The sequence below is a fragment of the Caretta caretta genome, chromosome 7 (genome assembly GCF_965140235.1).
Source record: "Caretta caretta isolate rCarCar2 chromosome 7, rCarCar1.hap1, whole genome shotgun sequence".
Classification (NCBI taxonomy): Eukaryota; Metazoa; Chordata; order Testudines; family Cheloniidae; genus Caretta; species Caretta caretta.
This window is the reverse complement of record NC_134212.1, coordinates 59038349-59059031: the sequence shown is the minus strand read 5'-3', so window position 1 is coordinate 59059031 and position 20683 is coordinate 59038349. Positions and strand designations below refer to the sequence as shown.

Sequence of the window (20683 nt, the reverse complement as noted above, 5' to 3'; positions counted from 1 at the left end):
GCCAGCGCAAACAAAATAGACACAAGGTGTAACTCCCACTCCCCAGGGCACAGGCCCCCATTGTCCTTACAGTGATATATACGGATAGTGTGTGTATATTATTGTCCTGATTTAAACGTATTTGATGGCTGACTGTTCTTGTTTGATGGAGACAAACCAAGTTCTCTCTGGAAATCTTGGGGTGGTGCCCCATTCTGGGAAGCAAGGGGTGCAGCAGTAATGGGGGGTGCGGCAGTAACTCCAGGAATTCAGCTTCTGCCTGCTAGATCCAGCGTCAGATGCAGCTGCAGGTGGGGACGTGGGGTAGGCCCTGTGGCTGGCAAGTGTAGGGGGTGTGCAGTGACAGATCCTTGGAAAGGCAGGTCCCTAGAACCTGAAATAGGTCTAAATTTGGCCCTGACTAAAGTGCAGGGTGAGAAATTCCCTTCTGGTCATTGTGGTTTCAGCTGAACTTTTTTGCCAGGAATGAAATGTAGACAGCTTCCTCCAGCAAAAGCCCCACCTGTTGTATCGCTCTGTGGGAGGACAGTAGGCAGCGATGGGGAGACGAAGAAGCCAAAGGATAAAGGGGAAGTTATAGTTGTAGTTTTGTTCTCTGAATCTTTCCGTGTGCTGTGCTGTGACAGCAGGGAGGAGGAGGAGGAGGCGTGGGCATCGGGAGTGAAGTTTTCAGAGAAATGGTCTAATTAGTGCTTTAAAGTAGCCTGATTCTGAGGTAAACACATTGGTTGTGAGCGGAGAGGTGTTGCAAATCCCCAAAATGTTTCAGCCATCTGTGGGAAGAGGCATCTGCACCAGATTGTGTCTGCCATAGGGGAGGTTTGGATTTAATTCTCATTTTTAGAGGAAAGAAATCTCCCTCCATTAAATCTAAAAAAGGAGGAGGGGGGAGGGGGGAAGCAAAGGGACAGCTACTAATCATGACCTAGCAGGGCTTTGGGTGGGGAGGAGTGAGAGAAAAGGCAGCACCTGACTGGAGGAAGGACAGTGCAGTGGTTAGGATACTAACTTGGGACTCAGGAGACCTGAGTTCAGTTCCCTGCTCTATAGAGACTCCCTGGGTGACCCTGGATAAGTCACTTAGGCCAGGTCTACCCCAAAAAGTTAGGATGACCCAGCTATGTTGTTGCTCAGGAGTGTGAAAAATCCACCCCCAGGAGTGATGTAGTTAAGCCAACCTAGCCCCTGGTTTAGACAGTGCTAGGTATACAGAAGAATTCAGAAGTGGATTAACTACAGCAACGGGAGGGGTTCTATGCTAAATAGTGAGTATCTACCCTGCAGTGTTTCTAGTGGAAACATAGCCTTAATCTCTGTTTGCTGCAATTCCCATTCTATAAAATGGGGATAGTAGTACCCCATAGAGAGGTGTTGTGAGGATAAATACATGTGAAAAAATTGTGAGGGGCTCAAATACTACAGTAATAAGTATCATACATCGATTGTATGTATTTGGCTTTATGAAACTGGTGCTCTCTTGTGTGTGTTGTATCTTTACATTTTCTAGGCATTCAGTGTGCACAGTTCAGCAAGCTTTCTGTTCTCAGAGCCCAGTGCAGAATGTCAGAGGAAACCACAGACTGTGCTCTCTTGCATGAGAGGACTACTTTTGTTCTTTCTTGTTTTGTTGTTCTCGTCATTTAAAATAGAGATAATTGTGTCTGAAAGTACCACTTTGCTCTTTGTATGTGAGGCAACATAATGGACCAAGGCATAGTTCCCGGTTTGAAATGGGGACAGATGGAGACTGATGGAATAATGGACAACTCTTCACTCCTCCCCATCCCAATATCCCCATCATCACCTGTCATAGGGTAGCTGGCCCGTTAAGGGGAGTTGGATCCAGCCTCACCAGTGATGGATCAGCTGCCTCCAGGCTGAGACTGATCAGCTAGAGATTAGGTGATTAAAAAAGTCAGCAAGGAGCTCAGTTAAGGAGAGAGCTGTCAAGCAGCAAGGAGGATCTGGCAAGAAGCTTCTGGGCCAGGGGAGAAAGGAAGTAGGCTGGCTCCTGGGGCAGACCCTGAAGCAGAGTATGACTCTCGGGCGAGTGGCCTGTAGAGTGGAAACCTGCAGGGAATAGATAGGCCCCTGCAAAAGATCCTGGTTGGGGAAAGGGATGATTGATGTGCTGTGCTAGCTTTTATGTGGAAGAAACAAAGCTGGAGCCCTGGGGAAAGGGCCTGGCCAGATTCTGGGCATGGTTCTTCCTGGCCTGGGGATAGATGGCCACCATTGCACATGGTCTGACCTTGAGTGCAACAGGTGCAGTTAGAGGTGGTTACTGATTAAAAAATTGGATTTTTTCAGCTTGGGAAGCCTGAGGTATCAGCAGCTCCCAGGAGCAGCAGCTAGCTAGGTCGCTGCTCTGTTCCAGTATAGTGAATCCAACAGATTCCTCCTCAGCGCTTCATTGGACTATCTGGGCTCCTCCTAGATGCGGAAGCTGCTCAACAGCGGGAAGATCTTCCACCAAAGGCAGAGCACCTCTAATCGTCTGGGTTTTCTTAGGCCTTGGAGCTTGAATTTATGAAGCTCTCATTATAAAATATGGATGTACTAAGAGCAGATTGATTTTAAAAACCTTGACTCTGGCTACCCACCCCGAGATGGGCCGGTATGTGGACTTTGTCACTTATTTGGGAAGGCTTCAGTCAGAACCCTTGCCTTTCCAGGCTAGGGAGCGACTCCTCATCCAGGGTGTTAAACCCGAGCTGAGTTTGGCCAGTGATTGATTGTGGAGGTTGGCACCTTTTGCCTCCAGGTGACTAGTTTCAGTATTCACCAGAGTAGTGGTGACAGAATTCGTACAAGCAATAGCTTTATCCAAGAGGCCAAGGAAATGCTAATCCTTGGTATTATTTATGTAGCCCTTTTCATCAAAGAGCCCAGAGTTATAAAAGTGGGGTATCCGTCTCTCCTCACTCTTACAGGTGTGGAAACTGAGGCATGGAGAAGCTAACAGACTTGCCCTAGAGCACACAGTGACTCAGCGAGGAACAGAATCCAAATCTCCCAACCCAATCCTGTGGTCTGTTCACGGTGCCATGCTGCTGCTTCTTGCAGCTGAACTGCACCCTGTGACATAAGGAGGCCGCTGAACTCCAAAGAGAGGCAGTGAATGAGAGGCACATGGGTGGCATACTTTCCTTGCCATGTTGTGTGCTGTCTCTCTTGTGTGGAAATAGAAGACTTTAGGTTCCAGGGGTGCCAAACCAGCTCTGGACTCCGTAAAGTTCTCTAAGGAAGTAGAGGAGATGGTGAGGGTACAGATGATGATCTCTTAGGGCTTGTCTACCTGGCCAGTTCATGCTCAGCAAGCCAGGGTGCGAATGTACCGTGCACTAGCCTGCCACTCACTCACTGGCCCAGTGGACACTGCTACCACATGCTAAAAAGCCATATAGTGTGCTTTGACTTAGTGTGCTTTGAAACAGGAGTACATCAAAGCTCTCAGGAACTCTAGTGCATGGTAGCAGAGATCACATGGCCCGTGAGCACATGGCAGGCTAGTGTGTGGTACATTCACACCCCGGCTTGCCGCGTACTAACTGATCACATAGACGAGTCCTAGATGAAGTTAGGAGATGTAGGTGAGTAAGAAAAAAGATACACTAAGTGGCATTTTATTCTGAAGGGTAAATGTTGCCTTAAAAAACAGGCATGCTGATGGAGCACAAACACCACGGATTTATTATTTATCATGATTTGTACCTTTATATTGTGTTCCACTCAAGATTCTCAAAGCCCTTTATGAACTTTAATGAACTAAGCAGTACAGCATTCACATGAGTCAGGGTGGTATTATTACAGCTAATTTAAAGGGGGGGAAACTGAGGCAGAAAGAGTTGACTTGACTTGTCCCAGATCACAGCATATCTGTAGCAGAGCCAGGAATCAATTGGCTGACTCTCAGCACTTGACAATGCTTCCTTTTTGGAGAGGTTGCTAAGAACAAACAAGAGGGTATCCCAGTATGCTAGTATGAAGGTGTGTGGTAGCACATTTTCCACTGGGGACATGAGCTGGTTAATAGGCTCAGTTTTTACCCTTCCCAGATTTGATGGATTCTTCCCCCCCCCCCCTTTCTTTCCTTCTTAACATACTGCTGGTTGCTGTGGCAGCTGAGTAATGCAGAAGTTCTGCCTGAAAAAATGCTTCCTCCTTATATGATACTGTACATATTGTTATGGAAATTGTCCTCATTTCCCCTGAGCACACTTTAAATAACTCGAACAGCAGTGCTAATGAGCAGAAAGATATCTGCAATCCCCACTGTGCAACTTGACATACTTTACCCCACTCTGAATTCCATTTGCTCATCATTGAGCATTTTAAAGATCTGGTAAAATAATTGGCTTTCTCTCTTTGGTCCAGTCATTTTGGTCTTAGCACTTGGAACTAAAAGGTCAGCTTTTGCTGAAACCTTGCTATTGCAGCTATGCCATTTTTCACTGCCAAATATCTTAAGAAAAGCAAGTGTCTCCGAAAGGGTAAGTCATGATATTTTTGATGTGTTCAGTGTTGTGTGTTTTACTTTAAATCACGGGAAAGGATTTATCCTGTATTAACATGCAGAGGGAATAGAGCTATGCATGCAGCAGTTCGGTTAGCAAAGGGAGCTTTATTCTGCTCTGTGCATTTTTGATCTGAGATATCGTATGTGGTGGTGTTATGCTTTCTACATTCAGTAAAACCAACTAATCAGAAGAATGTTTAACCCTGTAAACACTGCATGCATTTTCTGTCACATGGACTGATTTTCTATTTCAGAACAAAAAACCCATGTGGTGTGTGTTCCGTTTTTGTCTTTTTCATGTAAGTTAGCTATGCATCTGAACAGGGATAATGCGCTCTCTAGCATTTTCATTTGTGTTAACAAAAAGGAGTTGCATGTTTCTCTGGATTGAGATGATAACCGATAACGACACAAAATGGAAAAATCGCATTTTCTCCAAGCACCTTCCCTATATTTGAGAGACATGAGTGCATGATTGTACATAGATTTTTGGGTGGCTGTGTTGATGTTTTCATTCAGAATGGCTGTCTGTGTCTTCCTCAGCAATGTAATTGTTCTGCATTCAGGTAGATGTATAGCTGTTTGAGAGCCGCTTGCTTCTAGCATTGTAAAAATTAACAAGGCTGTAGCCTTCAGCATGAGAAATCACATTAAAAATAGGTTTGACTCATTCTGCTGCTTATCTCTGTATTGCGACTGGTTATCTAGCCGTCAGTCCGGATGCGAGTCCCGCAATAAGGAGAACAGCAGTGATTTCTCATAGTAGGGAATCAACCATCAGTTCCCTAAGATTTGTCTTAGCTACCTAACTAAGCGTTTATACCACACTCATTCCCATGCGATCCTGTGGGATCCATCACTTGAATGGACATTGGTTCTAGGGCGAAACTCAGAGGCAGAATCATGCATTTTAAAAGGTGATTTAAAGTTGGACAAAGGATTTTGAACATGAAAATTGTCTTGTCCTCAAGCTGTCTTTTCTATCGGGCTGGTGTGGACTAGGTGACCATGCAGTCAGAACTAATGGAGTCAAGGAATGAGAATTAACCAGTCTGGACCAAGCAAACCTACTGCCATTGGCTGGGTCTGACTTTTTAGGGATGACTTTAAATTTTTTGGGGATCCAATTTTGTTATTTATATATTTCTTGGAATTCAGAAAGCTTTTAAGGTGTCCTGTTAAGAGACGGGGAGAGAGAGAGTGTGTGAAAAGAAAAGGAGTACTTGTGGCACCTTAGAGACTAACACATGTATTTGAGCATAAGCTTTCATGAGCTACAGCTCACTTCATTGGATGCATTCAGAGCGTGTGAGTGTGTGTGTGTTAAGGCTTTCCATCTGCATTGTTATCTGGAGCTGTTTACTTTTATCTCTGGCTTGACTCCCATTCTCACACACACCTTTCTAGCTTGAGTTAAGTGTTGGTTTAAATTCGAGCTGTCTAGCCCATCGAGGGGGCAGGATGAAGTCTGAAGGCTGACACTGGAGCTAGTGATGCAAGGGGGATGCATCACTTGGAATTACGGTCTGGGGGTGGGTGGGTGGGGTGGGAAGGGACAGTGTGGCTGCTCTCCCTGGAGCTAGGCTAGCTGGAGTGGAGCGACTGCAGTGTCCTCACTCGAGTTGACGGTTGCAGTGAGCACAAGCCACAGAGAGAGGGGGGAATTACTACAATTCAGGTCAGAATGTGACTGGAGTAAGTGTTTTGATCCAAGTTCTTGCTCTGTATGTGTGTGTGTGTGTGAGTGAATGCCCAGGAGAGGGTCCTGGGAACAGCCCGCATCCCTCTGCTGTAGGACAGGTTATCCCAATCGTGCTTCACCAAGATGGGAGCCACGGTTCAGGGAGGTTACAATGAGCATTCCCAGACATGGAGGTAGGGTTGCCAGGTGTCTGGTTTTCAACCAGAATGCCCAGTCGAAAAGGGACCCTGGTGGCTCCAGTCAGCACTGCTGACGGGCCTTTGAAGGTCCAGTCACTGGCGCAGCGGGGCTAAGGTAGGCTCCCCGCCTGCCCTGGTTTCACGTGGCTTCTGGTTCCTTCCCAAGCGTCAAGGGAGCAATGGATGTGGTTTTACTGGCCCCATAGTCCAGCCCTAGGAGGCTGTAAGATGCTGTAACTAAGCTGGCACCATTGGGAAGAGCCAGTGGCAGGCAGTGGGCTTGCAACATTGAATATGTTGCCCAGGCTCATTGCAAGGGAACACTTAGTGTTTAACTGGAAGCTGAGATTAGCTGTTACGTTCCTGTTCCCTGTGTGTGGCAGGGCTGACTGTGACCTCAGGCTTTCTGAGACTGCCACAGCTGGCTCAGCCAACAATGCAGGACTCTTGTACCTAGTGAGTCAGTGATGCTGTGCAAATCCTTAGGAAGCAGCAACCCAAACTCCTCTTCCTGGGCGTGCGCGCACTCTGATTCTTCCTGGGCCTATCCCTGATTCCTCTCTCTGCATCGAGTGCGCAAAGACTCATCAGTCTCTGTAACCTGGACAACTCCTCAGAATAGCTCCTGCTCAGAGACGTGGCTCAGGAGAATCAGAACCCTCACGCATCGCTAGGCCCAAACCCAAACGAGCTCCATTTGCTCGTTCGTCCTCTTCCCATCCTGCTCTGCCTCCTTCCACCCCAGTTCCTGGAGAGGAGCCACCGAAACACCATGTGAGAGCCCATTGCCGCCCTACTCGCTGCTAGTTAGGTGTCCCTCTGCCCCAACACGAGTGGTGTCAGAGGGAAGCTGGATTCCTGCCAGTGTTGAGGAGTTCCATCCGGTTCCTGTGTGCTTCCCTGCTGCGTTCCCTCCAGAGCTCACTTTGATAGCAAAGGGCTTTTCCTGCCGTCTGAGGCAGGAGGCTGCCACTTGTTCCAGTAAGTAAATGTGGCTGTTAAAAGGCATTAAATGATTCTAAAGTGCCCTGGGCTTTGTGTCAAAAGTGTGGTTGCATTAAGGCTAGTGTCACCACAGGCTCCGCTGGGTCTGTCCTCGCTCGCTACTCGCAAACCTCTGGGCAGAAACATCTGTAGTGAGCGGTGGCAGCTACCATCCCCCATGCCCGGGAATGGCCAGAGGGCAAGGAATGGTCCATGGGCAAGAAGCCAGCCTGGTCAGTAGGAAGCTGGGAGGGCAGGAAAGATGTCTTGTGCCTTGGAAAGGTCAGTCCTCTCTGGAGCCAGAGGGAAGACCCCTGGATCCAGATTCAGCTGTGATGGGATCTTGCCCAGGGTCACACAGGGAGTGTGTGGCAGAGGGGGGATTAAATCCAATTTACCAAGCAATCCCTATCACTCTGTATCTGTGACCTGTGCTCTTCATTATCTACCACTCCCCCAATTTTTGTGTCGTCTGCAAACTTTACCGGTGACTATTTTATCTTTTCTTCCAGGTCACTGTTAAAAATGTGAAATAGCGTAAGGCTGAGAACCAGTCCCTGTGGGACCCCACTGGAAACACATCCACTCGACAATTTGTTACATTTACATAATTTTCAGACCTATCAGATAGCCAGGTGTTCCTTGTAGCATGTTTTTCCAGGGCTTTGTGCAGTGAAGTTCTAAACTGTACTTAAGTGTGTACATGTCCCATGGTGAACTTTGCTTTCATCCCATCCTACATCACCCCTGCTCCCTTAGGCAATTCCATATCCCTCCTCTCCTTGGGCCTGATCCCAGCTGTGACAGGAGCCAGGGCCGCTACGTACCTCTTGCTATCAGGCCCTTTGTTTTTGTCCTGCTCTCGGCTTTGCGCCTCTGTTCCCACTTGGACTCAGCTGCCATTTCCTGTGCATGGAGCATCTCTCCTTCCCTCCTTAAAGGAGAACTGCAACCCAAAAGCACAGGGCCCTTTCTTGCTGCTTTGTTCTTCCACAAACAGTCATGGGTGGTGAATAAAGAAAGGGGTCAACGTTTCCCACAGATCCCACCCAGCAGTGTGTTTTTAGCCTCTGTAGCATGCACTTATAAACCCGCCAGCATTACAGAGTCTGGAAACACACAGTTCAGGGGTCCAGCTACTTCACCCTGGCCAGGTGGAAATGACACTTCACTGGTATCCCAACCAATCTCAACTCATGTCAGCCTCTGCCAGCTACACACAAACACCCCACTATAGGTGCTGTCAAGGCCAGGAGCAACAATGTTTTCCTCTTTGCAATTTGCCATTAAAACCCACTTCTTTCTCCAACCTTTCGGAGCTCCATCCTCAGCAATAATATCTCCGCCTTCTCTTGCCTGAGCAGTTTAATGAATTGTACAGTATTTGCTGGCTCTTTGGGGAAAGATCCCTCTGTCTCTATGTATCTTGTCCAGCCCCGTGTACACTTGTAGCGCTGTAACATGGGCCACATCCTGAGCAATGCTGGCCAACTGCAATCCCCACTGGAGTTGCTAGGAGTGGTGAAATTTCAAGGTGGGGCCCTGCAACAGTCAAATCATGAAAATCCTTATTGATTTTATCCTGCCTGTTGATTCCAAAGGGAAAAGACGTTTCATCTTCTCCGAATATGTTGTTTCCTTGTCCTCCTCAATTCAGAAAATTAATAATGCATCTTCTATTGCCGAGTGATTCCAACTCTGCTGCAGCGGTAGATTTATAGTACTTCAAAGTCAGATGATTAAGGATCAGCTTCAGTTCCTAGCCAGACAAGCAAAACAATCACTCTTTTAAAAGGAGAGGACGCGTTCACTTGTGCTCTGTCATGTTGCGGTCACACTCATTGTGTTCAGCAAATGGGTCTGACAGGGAGATGCTGTGTGCGTGAGACAAGTGACGGGCCTGCTGCTGATGGCAGAAGCTCTGGCTGCTAGTTGGGAGGAGCAGTGAGCCAGGGCCTCAGAAGTTCTAGTGATTCCCACTCCGAATCACAGTGGTGATGCTGGATGCTCCCAGTGTCCCCACCATGTAGGTGAGGGATTGGAGGCACCGAGTGTTCGTCTCTAAGGACACAGGGGAGTCCTGGCTCCTAGGCCTGTGCTCCGCCCACTCAACTGCACCCTTCTCTCTCCCTCACTGATGTGGCCTGGTTGTTCCCTTCCCCTTGTGTGTGCAGAGGGGTGTTTATGTGCAAGGAGGGGGATTTCACTGAGGCGAGCACTGGTTTGGCTGCTCAGCCAGCAGAAGCCCAGTACTTTGGGCGCTCTGGTGTGTGAGGGGGAGGGTGGCCAGGACTGGAGTTCAAGAGAATCGTGGAGCAGCTGCTGTTCCCATTGTGATCTCTTGGGAAAGGGCCCTAAAGCCTACGGCTATTGTGATTCAATATTAGTACCAGTCCAGCCAACAGCACGGCAGCAATCCATTGTCATGGGTAGCTAGGCTGGGGATTGAATGGCAACCGAACGCCAATGCAAGCTCTGCTGCTACGAAGGCCCAGGTGGCACTCGTGGCGTTGGGGAATTATTTTCCAGGCTGCATCGTCCGGGTTCCTTCCACCTCACTGTTTTCCCCATGCACCTGGTGGATAATGTAGCAGAGGAAGCAGAGCAGGACCATTACTTTTAATGGTGGGGGGAGGGGGATGATCCTACCTCTGTTATATAAATGTGCCTTCAGGCCCGGACTGAGATCAGAAGGGTTGGGTAAAGCTTGCCTTGCTGCTGTTCCCTGAGCTGTCCCTGTTCTGTGGGTGCAAGGAATAACTTTCTAGGATTGTTAGGCTGGCCCGTCTCACCCAAAATGAATGTAAAAACTCCGGCCTGACAGGCGCCCTTAGGCGGAACGTAATACAGGGAGACTCTTGACTCTTTCCAAATCCTGACTGCTGGATTCTGCATGATCGGCCGCTGCAATGCTGAGGGAGGCCAGGAGGCAGAGCTCAGCGCTCCTGGCCCCCAGAGATTCTGAAAGGAGTTGGCGGGGCGCCTCTGAGACTCGTTTAGTGAGCAGCTCAGGTAGTCAGGTGGCTCCAGCATGAGTCCATACCGTGAGGGCTGTTAAAATGTTAGCGGTTTCTTTCTTCAGGCAGCAGTGAGCAGCTGACCATGTGGGATTCAGGCCACTCTCTCAGCGGGGCTCTGCGACTCGTCTGCTAGTGAGCCCAGCACTGCCAAGAAGCACAGCGCTAGGGAAGCAGTGTTGGCCAACACACTGCTATGCCACTCAGTGCACTGTACACGTGCTGCTGAAAGAACAGTGACTCTGTCTCATGAGTTAAAGCTCTCCAAGTAGGGGAGGAGGCAGCCGGTAAGAAAGTGATGGGCTCCCTTAGTTGTGTTGTGGGTTTGTTTTTTTTTTTTTTAAAGGAACTTCCCACTGTTCAGGGCACTCCTTTGGTCAGCAAGCTGCCTGCTTCCCATCCCATGCTGTGGGTGCTTCCCTGATGTCCCCAGGCCTTTCTTGTCTTGCCTTGCCTGTTGCTCTGCCCCGTTTCATGCCCTCCTGCACTGGCATTGTGCATTTACAGCATGTGTCACTGGGCACAGCCCAGGGCAAGATCAAAGCTCCCGCAGCGTTATTCCTATCCTGCCAGGAAGTGGCGTTTGGTTAAAGCAAGGCAGTAGGACTTGGCAGAGCTGGGTTCCATTCCTGGCCTGCCGCCGATTGCTAGGTGACCTTGGGCAAGTCACTAAAGGCCAGATTTTTAAAGATGCGTAGGTGCGTAAAGATGCAGATCGGTTCCTAGGTGCGCCTCATATTTTTAAAACCACCAGTCAGCTGCATTTAGTCTCTCTGTGCCTCAGTTCCCCTTCTGTAAAATTAAGATGATGATAATCAGAACTAAGTGAATAATCCATAGCACATAATGGACTCCCTCAATGTAGTCTTGTTTTCTGAATTTCATTGTGCATGACCAGTCTTTGATTTCCTCAGAGGTATTCGTTGTTCTAAACTATTACCCAGCTCATTTCTATGAATGGATCTTGGTCTGTAGGTTGTTTGCAATCAGTGTGGTGTTGTTATTCACTGTCTGAAGTGTGCCATTCAAGCTGTGTTGGATATTTTTGATTGGATGGGTAGGTAACAAAGTATTGTTCATATTTCCTGATCGGATGAGTCTGAATTTTAGGCTTGATCTGCACTTACGTTAGGTTGACAGAGCTACATCAGGCGGGGTGAGAAAAAGCCACAGCCCTGAGCAATACAGTTATGCAGACTTACCCCCAGTGTGGACGCAGCTGTGTCGACAGAAGAATGCTTCCATTGACTGTCGTCTGGGGGGGGACGGGTTTTTCCTACACTGATGGAAAAATCCCTTTCCTCAGTGTCCTCTGCATCTATGCTACGCTGGCATAGCTACAGTGCCCTAGTGATGCCAGTACAGTCTCCAGAGTGTAGACTAGAGCCCTGCAGAGGGACTGTCTATTATAACAGGAATTAAAGGGTTTTTTTACATGGTTTAAGCAAGTTTTGTTTTATTCTTTCAGAGGTAAAAATTGTGTCTGAATTCCATTTATATATAATCAACTTTTTTTTTTTTTTTTAGTATCACGAGGGAATCTCTTCTTGAGGAATCAAAGGTTTTTGCAGGTGGGAGTGGGATAAAAATGTAAGAAACAATACAGGACGGTTGGGAGCGGGTATTGTGAGGTGGGATGGGGGCAGGATTTAAAAAATAGTCCCGCGCAGGGCTCTAACATAGACCAGTCCTTAGAACTGAGCTGGTGTGAAGAGCTGTTTTTACTGTGTGCCTGCTTCTGAGAGTAGGGTTTTATTCAGCTTTAACACAGATTTTTCAACATCTGGGGAGCCATCAAAAGGAACAGTCTGTACACAAAGCCTGCTGACAATGTATTATGAATATTTATTCTTAAATAATAATCATTAGTGGTAACTACTATTTTAATGCATAGCTGTCCAAAGCCAAAACCTTCTGGGTATAAGAAACAAAGGCAAGATGACTGTGAAATCCACTGAGCCTGGCTGGTGTCTGGAGTCGGGGGCCCTGCTGTGTAACAATATGGGGTGTGGCTTCAGGCAGGGGCTGAAGGCCATTCTTCACTTTGGGCGGCTGGGCTGGGGATTTGCAGGGAAGAGCAGACTGTGCCTGGCTGCAGCTAATAGCCTGCTCTCACGCCTGTGAATCTTGAAATAAAAATACTTGTTAAATAGACGCGTTGTGTCTTTAACGAGAGCCCAACGCAGCTGGCTGTGGCCACAAGCAATGCAAGTGGCTGCTTGTGGCCCTGTCATTTTTACTTTAAAGTCACATACTTCCTTAGCAACTCACACGCCAACCTGATTTCCATCTATGGATGCAAGACTGGGAGGGCACAATTAAAGGCCATCTCATGGCCCCCCACCTTTGGGGGATCAGACAAATCACAGAGCTGGCAGTGATTCTCTCTCCAGCAGTACCAGCAGCGCAAGCAGTTATTGCATCTCCTTGCTCCCTGCGTCCCAGTGCTTGCACGGCAGATGCATAATTCATTCTCCGGAAAGCCACTTTTGTAATGTATTATTAAAGAGGCAGTGGCCCAGCAGGTGTCCTCGAGGTAGAGAAGGCAGCGCACGGTAGGCAGAGGCTGCCGTCTTAAGGCTGATCGAGAGCTCTTTGTTTCGAAACAGAACCCGGAAGGCTTGTTGATATACCGCGTCACTGGCTGTGCAGATCTGGTCTCCTGGTTGTCATCCTGCCGTTAAATGTGGAGACACAAATCCTACAACAAGAGCCATCCCTTGGGCAAAAGACTATTAAATTCTCTCTGCTCAGCCTGAGCCTTTTCAAGACCATAGAACAGAGAAGCCCTCTCCAAAGATTTTCTTTGTTTCTTGCTCACAATGTATTCAGTGCACCAACTAGGCCAGATTCATCTCTGGTGCAACTCGGGTGGGTTTACACCACGGACGGATTGTTCAGATACGTATAGAAAGACATGAGTCTCTCATATGTACAGTGGCTAGCACCGTTGGCAATCTGGAGGATGCTTTCCCCACTTCTCTCCCGAGTGCTGAATCTGTCTGATCTAATCGGTGTAGCTAATCTTTTATACATTGTGTCATGTGGACGAAAGGTGCCCGACTGTCAGCCGTGGAGTTTTCTTCTGTAGAACTAGCACAGCACAGGCTGCAAAGAGGAAGACTAAGAGCTGCTGGAGATGGGAACTGTCTCTCTTGGTGTGTTTGGGTGGCACTTCATTGGCATTCCCGCAGTCTGCATAATATGAATAAAGCTTTTTCCCAGTCACCTCACAAATGTGCTTTAACCCTAACCTGGAGGGAGTTCAGCCTATCCCATTCAGGCTCCAACCTTTCTGCTAAGACTTCCAGCAAGAAGGACAATTAGGGTGTGTCTTACAGCAAAATATACCTAGGTCTAGGCACCTGGACTAGCTTGTGTATGTGTCCACACTGCAAATCCACACTCAAGCCAGAGCCAAGATGCTGCATCCACCCTGGTGCTGCACTCACCCATGTGAGGTGCTGGGACTTCTGGGGCCATGGTTGATTCTCAGCTCTGTGCTGTTCTATGAATTAATTTCCAGTGTATTGTGGGACAAATGTGTGGTGCCCGGGACTGACAATGCAGAAGTGCTCTTAGCTGCCAACTAAGTAAAATAAATCACTTCTGGCTTGTCATGCTTTAGACTTCCGTCTACAGTCTGTGTTCCATCCAGTGCCAAGACTCAATCCAGCTGATGACACTGACCTGTTCCAGTTGTTGGCCTTAATGCAACTCTCATTTTGGCAACAGGAGGCCGATACTGGGTGCAAGATGCTGTGGAGGTCACTTCAGCAGCAACTTGTCACTATGAGAAGGTGGGGGGGGTCATGCCCTGCTGGAGGGATCATGCAGGCTGCATGCACTGGAGACAGCTGATGCAGGTTTTAATAGCTGACTGGAGGTTCTGGAGCAGGACCTCAAGCACAGACTGGGGGGATCACAGCCTTGACCAGCAGTGGCTCCAGAACTTCTGTATAAGGAAGGCCACTTTCCTGGAGCTGTATAAAGGAGCTTGCCCAAGCCTTGGAGCACCAGGACATGCAGATGAGGGGGCTGCAACAGTCCACAAACAGGTTGCTGTAACCCACTGGAAGCTGGCTATTCCAGACTGCTGGGGGGTCTGTGGCTAATCAGCTTGGTGTTGGCGAGTCACTTGCCAGTGCTGTGGTGATGGAGGTTTGGGCCATCCACAGGCGATGAAGATTGCTAATGTCCCTGAAATAATGGTAGGGTTTGGACAAATGGGGTTCCCAAATTGTGCTGGGGCCATTTATGACACGTGTGCCACTTGTCTTCCCCCACCCAAGGTGCATGTGAACATGTCAACCAGAAAGGATCATCACGCGGGCCTTAGAGGTAGGCCATAGAGGGACGTTCATGAACACCAATGTGGGGTGCACTGGCAGGGTGCATTGCTGGCGTCCAATGCAATGGCAATGGCAGCATTAAATCCCAATGTGACTTCCAGTGGGAAATCTGAGATGCAAGGGGAACATGCCGTGGAGAAAAGCTACTCCATAGCTCTATCTCTTCCTGAATTTCTGTGGGATTCAGGCCACAGGAGGAATCCAGCTGAAGAGCTGTTGCAGGGCATGAGGGACGGGGGAGCATGCAACAGAGCTGGCATCCTCCCCTCACCCAGTCTGGACTCCTCACTCCTTGTGGGCTCCCATCTGTTCCTTGGTGGGCATGGGAGAATATTTTTCTACATGGGGACTGCAGGATTTTGGTCATACAGGCTGGGGATGGGGCAGCCCTGGGAGTGTGTGAAGTTCCTCAAACCACGTGGATGTCTTACTTTGCTCGGGGGGTGGGGCAGTTTGCAAAAATTCTCTTGAGTTTAATGAGCCATTTTTTCTTTTATTCTACATTGTGGATTTTCATGGGAAGTTTAATGTAAAAAACAGATTCTTGTGTCAAGTCCCCTGATCATGGGTGCCTGGACCACACAGAATTCCCACTGGCTCAGCTGGGAGTTTTGAGTATACAAGTCTTTTTTGAACAGAAAACATATAAAAGGCCTGGAGTGACCCAGAGAATACTGCAGCAGGGACAACCAGAACCCAAATCTCAATAGTTTGGAGAGCTCATTTAAATATAAACCCACAGTTTGAATGGGCTTTACATTTGGCAGCATGAGACTCCCAATGGCTAGCAGAGATATAGAGGTATTACCGGCAGGCATTGTTATGTTTAGGAAAGGTAGTATCAGTTTCAGCGAGAACAGAGGACTATGGTGGAGATGAGTGTGATGCAACCTACTAGTGAGAATGGAAGGGCTTTCCAGGACACATCTTGACAAGTTAAGTAGTCATTCAGGCTATTCTGGCCTATGCCACCAGACAGAACTGAATCCTTCCAGTGATCACCTCAGGAGTGGCTAGAGAAGGGGGCTGATGTGTTTGAGGCTGCATTGATGTGTCTTTGGGTGAATGCTAATATGTGCACATGTGGAGGGGTCTCTGTGTGTGGACGAGTATAGGTTTCATAGTTCCATGGTGAAGCCAGAAGGGAACATTAGATCATCTAGCCTGACCTGCATAGCACAGGGCATTAAATTTTGAAATCCCGCCCCCCCCGCCCAAATATTTTCAGAATGGAAAATTTATCAAAGCAGACCCTTTCCTGCAAACAGTTTTGGGTTTTGATCAATCAGATTTTTCCAACAAATTTTTTTGTCAATTTTCGGATGGCTCTATTTTATACTAAAAGTATATGGTTGCCTTCTGCTTATAGGGAATAAAACACACAACCAACAGGCCAAATTCTCAGCTGGTTTAAGTGGTGTAGTGCCACAGACTCCAATAGAGCTATGCCAATATTAATTCAACAGTCTAAACCTACCTAACCTCTGAATTGGCAATACTTAGCAGACTTGCTTATTAGATTTGCAGTAAGTCCTCACTAAAAATTCTAGACACTCTCTGTTTCTGGTCATGCTGGAAACCAAAATTCTGCAGGAAGAGCCTTTCTTATTTAGACCCTTCTGGTTTCTCTTCTGGCCATAATGAAGAAGCCTAGAAGTGCGCAGGATCAGGGCAGGAATAACCTCAGAGGTCTGCAGCTTTGGTACAGGCCCATCTTTGATACACAGTCCCTTCTGTGGTGGAGAGCAGTGGCCTTCTGTAGCATTGTCTCTTTCAGCATGATTTGCAGGAAGGCCTTCTCCATGTAGAACCGCCAGGGGAATTACCCGAGTTTGGAATTTGGCCAGGGTACCTAAGCTAATACTTTTTACCTGTCGTGTGTATGTCAGCCATAAAAGGGTTAATCATCTCTTAGTAGTTGCTAGCCAGCAGTGTTCTCAGTTCAGGATTCGCCAATGAGAGACAATATTCTGATGTAATGTTCAATTATCTGATGTGGTGCTGTATCATTGATGGATATGATTGTTAATGTCACTCATTCCTTTGTTGGGGAGGGTGGCTTTGATGAATCTGGGAGGAGACTCCATATTGGGTGCATGTTATGTCACTTATATTTAATAGAAGTTAGTCTCTCTCAATAAACTCAGTTGTTGTTGTTTTTAGTTCATAGTTTCATAGAGTTTAAGGCCAGAAGGGACCATTATGATCATCGAGTCTGACCTCGTGTATATCACAGGCTAGCAGATCTCACTCAATAACTTTTGCATCAAGCCCATAACTTCTGTTTGAACTAGAGAAAGACATCCAGTCTTGATTTAAGGACTTCACGTGATAGAGAGTTCATCATATCCCTTTGTAAGTTGTTCTTGTGGTGTATTATGCTCACTGTTAAAAATCTGTTCCTTATCTGAATTGTTTAGCTTCAGCTTCCAGCCACTAGATCTTGTTATGCTATTTTCTGCAAGATTAAAGAGTTGTCTGCTGTCAGAAATCTTCCCCTTGTAGATCATGAATGAGTCACCGCTTAACCTTCCAGTTGGTAAACTAAGTAGCTTGAGCTTCTTTGGTCCTTCATTATAAGGCATATTTTTCCAGACCTTGAATCATTCTTGTAGCTAGTTTCTGAACTCTTTCCAATTTTTCAACATCCTTTTTGAAGTGCAGACATCAGAACTGGACAAAGTATCCAGTGATGGTCTCAGTAATCCCTTATATAGAGGTAACACCACCTGCCTACACCTACATGATAGTCCCATGCTTATATGTCCAAGGATCACATTTGCCCTCTTAGCTACAGCAGCACACTGGAAGCTCACGTTCAGCTGGTTATCTACCATGATCCCTAGTTGACCTTTGGACTGTTAAATATGGTTTCTCTCTCACTCTTGCAAACAGTGCCATAAGGTCTGTAATGATCACAAATAGTCAGGAGGGACCTCAGGAAAGCCCAGCACTATGGGGTAACACTGGTTTAGAATTGACTTCCAACTACTGCACCCTGCCGATCTCTCTACCCAAGGACTGACTAGGTCCAGCCCTTCTTAATTTAAGATTAAATCTCAAGGGGCACTTTGCTTCCTCTGTGATGCATGGATAATAGAGCGAGCAATGCTTAAATTGCTTCCGCTGGTTTTGGATTAATATCCAGGAATCCATTCGTTTTCTTTAAATATTTAGCTCTTGCGGAACTGTAACTTTTTTTGTTTTGAGAGGTGTATGTATATTGCTTTGTTATGCCTCGTCTCTCTCAGGTGCGTGGCTGGCTAGTTCTTCTTCACGTGCTCAGGGTCTAACTGATCCCCATATGTGGGGTTGGGAAGGAATTTCCCCCCAAGTCAGATTGGCAGCGAGCTTGGGGGGTTTTCGCCTTTCTCTGCGGCAGGCGGGTCATTTGCCAGGATTATCTGGGTATCTCACTTAATCATTTCCCTGCCATTCTGGGGGCCTCGGCCACTGCTGCACCTCAGTCCCTCCTATTCTCTGCCTGTGGCACATGATAGCGCAGGTGTTCTCAACCTTCTTCTTTCTGAGCCCTCCCACAGCATGCTATAAAAACTCCATGGCCCACCTGTGCCACAAGAACTGGTTTTCTTCACATAAAAGCCAGGTATGGCATTGGGGGTAGCAAGCAGGGAAATTGTCTGGGGCCCCAGGCTGGGGGCGGGCCCACGAAGCCACATTGCTCAGGGTTTGGCTGCAGCCCCAGGGGTTTCAGCCCCATGCGGTGGGGCTTTGATTATCTGCCCTGGGCCCCAGAAGGTCTAATGCTGACCATGCTTGGCCGCCCCCCTGAAACATACTTATGATCCCGCAGGGGGCCCCAGGCCCCTGTTTGAGATCCACCACTTTGAACTGTAATACTTACGTCTCACTTTGGTTGTTGGGTTTAGTGTGAGGGTGCTGGGTGGTGTTGGTGGCCTCTGATCTACAGATGAACTAGTGGCTGCTTCTGGCCGTCAATGCTATGACTCTATAAGAACTTCACAATGTCACCAGCTCTCATGGATTTTTCTTTTTTCTTTTTTTTTTTTTTTTGCGAGTCTTGTGAGATCTGATATCCATCTTAAAGTGCCAGTTCCAGGAGTCATGTGATCATAAGAGAATCCCTTCTTTAAAAGAATTAAAAATGAGAGTTTCTGGCCCTCATGATTGCTGAGAAAATTTGAAAAATGTAATAATCTCTAAAGGTCAAAAAAATCCCTGAACCTCTGAGTTTTTTAATTTGCCTTCTCTTTTGATACTAAAACTGGGAGGAGTGGTAGATACGCTGGAGGGGAGGGATAGGATACAGAAGGACCTAGACAAATTGGAGGATTGGGCCAAAAGAAATCTGATGAGGTTCAATAAGGATAAGTGCAGGGTCCTGCACTTAGGACGGAAGAACCCAATGCACAGCTACAGACTAGGGACCGAATGGCTAGGCAGCAGTTCTGCGGAAAAGGACCTAGGGGTGACAGTGGACGAGAAGCTGGATATGAGTCAGCAGTGTGCCCTTGTTGCCAAGAAGGCCAATGGCATTTTGGGATGTATAAGTAGGGGCATAGCGAGCAGATCGAGGGACGTGATCGTTCCCCTCTATTCGACATTAGTGAGGCCTCATCTGGAGTACTGTGTCCAGATTTGGGCCCCACACTTCAAGAAGGATGTGGATAAATTGGAGAGAGTCCAGCGAAGGGCAACAAAAATGGTTAGGGGTCTGGAACACATGAGTTATGAGGAGAGGCTGAGGGAGCTGGGATTGTTTAGCCTGCAGAAGAGAAGAATGAGGGGGGATTTGATAGCTGCTTTCAACTACCTGAAAGGGGGTTCCAAAGAGGATGGCTCTAGACTGTTCTCAATGGTAGCAGATGACAGAACGAGGAGTAATGGTCTCAAGCTGCAGTGGGGGAGGTTTAGATTGGATATTAGGAAAAACTTTTTCACTAAGAGGGTGGTGAAACACTGGAATGCGTTACCTAGGGAGGTGGTAGAATCTCCTTCCTTAGAGGTTTTTAAGGTCAGGCTTGACAAAGCCCTGGCTGGGATGATTTAAATGGGAATTGGTCCTGCTTCAAGCAGGGGGTTGGACTAGATGACCTTCTGGGGTCCCTTCCAACCCTTATATTCTATGATTCTATGATTCTATGATTTTGTCATTAAAAATCTCATGATTTTTAAGATGCTCTCATGATTGTAGAGAGGCAGAGGGCTGACTCATGATATTTGAATGCTTGACAATGGGAATTTTGTGCACAGCACATCAGTGTTATGGGCCCAGCGTACAATTGGTACTGTATTGGGGCACCATATTACAACACAATAGATTGTGTCGTAACACAGTTTGGTCTTGTCTCTGTGGCCTGGTTCTCCTCTCACTTGTGATGGCTTTAACATTAGTGACTTCAGTGGAGTTACTCCTGATTTATATTGGCACAAGTAGGGTTGCCAGGGGTCCAGTTTTCGACCAGAACACCCAGTCAAAAAGGGACCCTTGCAGCTCCGGTCGGCACTGCTGACCAGGCCATGAAAAATCCAGTCAGAGGCACAGTGGGGCTAAAGCAGGCTCCCTGCCTGCCATGGTTCCGCATGGCTCATGGAAGCAGTGGCATGTCCCCCTCTGGCTCCTAGGTGTAGGTGCTGCCTCTGCCCCAAGCGCCATCTCTGCAGCTTCAATTGGCTGGGAACCATGGCCAATGGGAGCTGTAGGGGTGGTGCCTGCGGACAGGGCAGTGCGCAGAGCTGCCTGGCCACGCCTCCACATAGGAGCTGGAGTGGGGACATGCCGCTGCTTCTTAGAGCTGGCTGAGGTAAGCACCACCCAGAGCCTGCCCCCTCCTGCACCCTAACCCCTTGCCCCAGCCCTCATCCCCTTCCAAACCCCTCGATCCCAGCCCAGAGCACCCTCCTGCACCCCAAATCCCTCATCCCCGGCCCCACCCCAGTACTCTCTT

General features: G+C 47.8%; 1 protein-coding gene across 6 annotated transcripts in view; it reads left to right on the top strand.

The window, feature by feature from the left end:
* The window catches only part of ARHGAP22 (Rho GTPase activating protein 22), a 238422-nt gene that overhangs the window by 144262 nt on the left and 73477 nt on the right, over positions 1-20683 (top strand). Inside the window, exon 1 of one of the 6 annotated variants that reach the window (XM_048859117.2) lies at positions 4112-4493. The exons of the other annotated variants lie outside the window; for them this stretch is intronic. Within the exon in view, the coding sequence (XP_048715074.1) occupies positions 4442-4493 (52 nt within the window). The 5' untranslated portion in view covers positions 4112-4441. Of the gene's footprint in view, positions 1-4111; positions 4494-20683 lie in introns of those variants that run through there. 6 annotated transcript variants of the gene reach the window in all.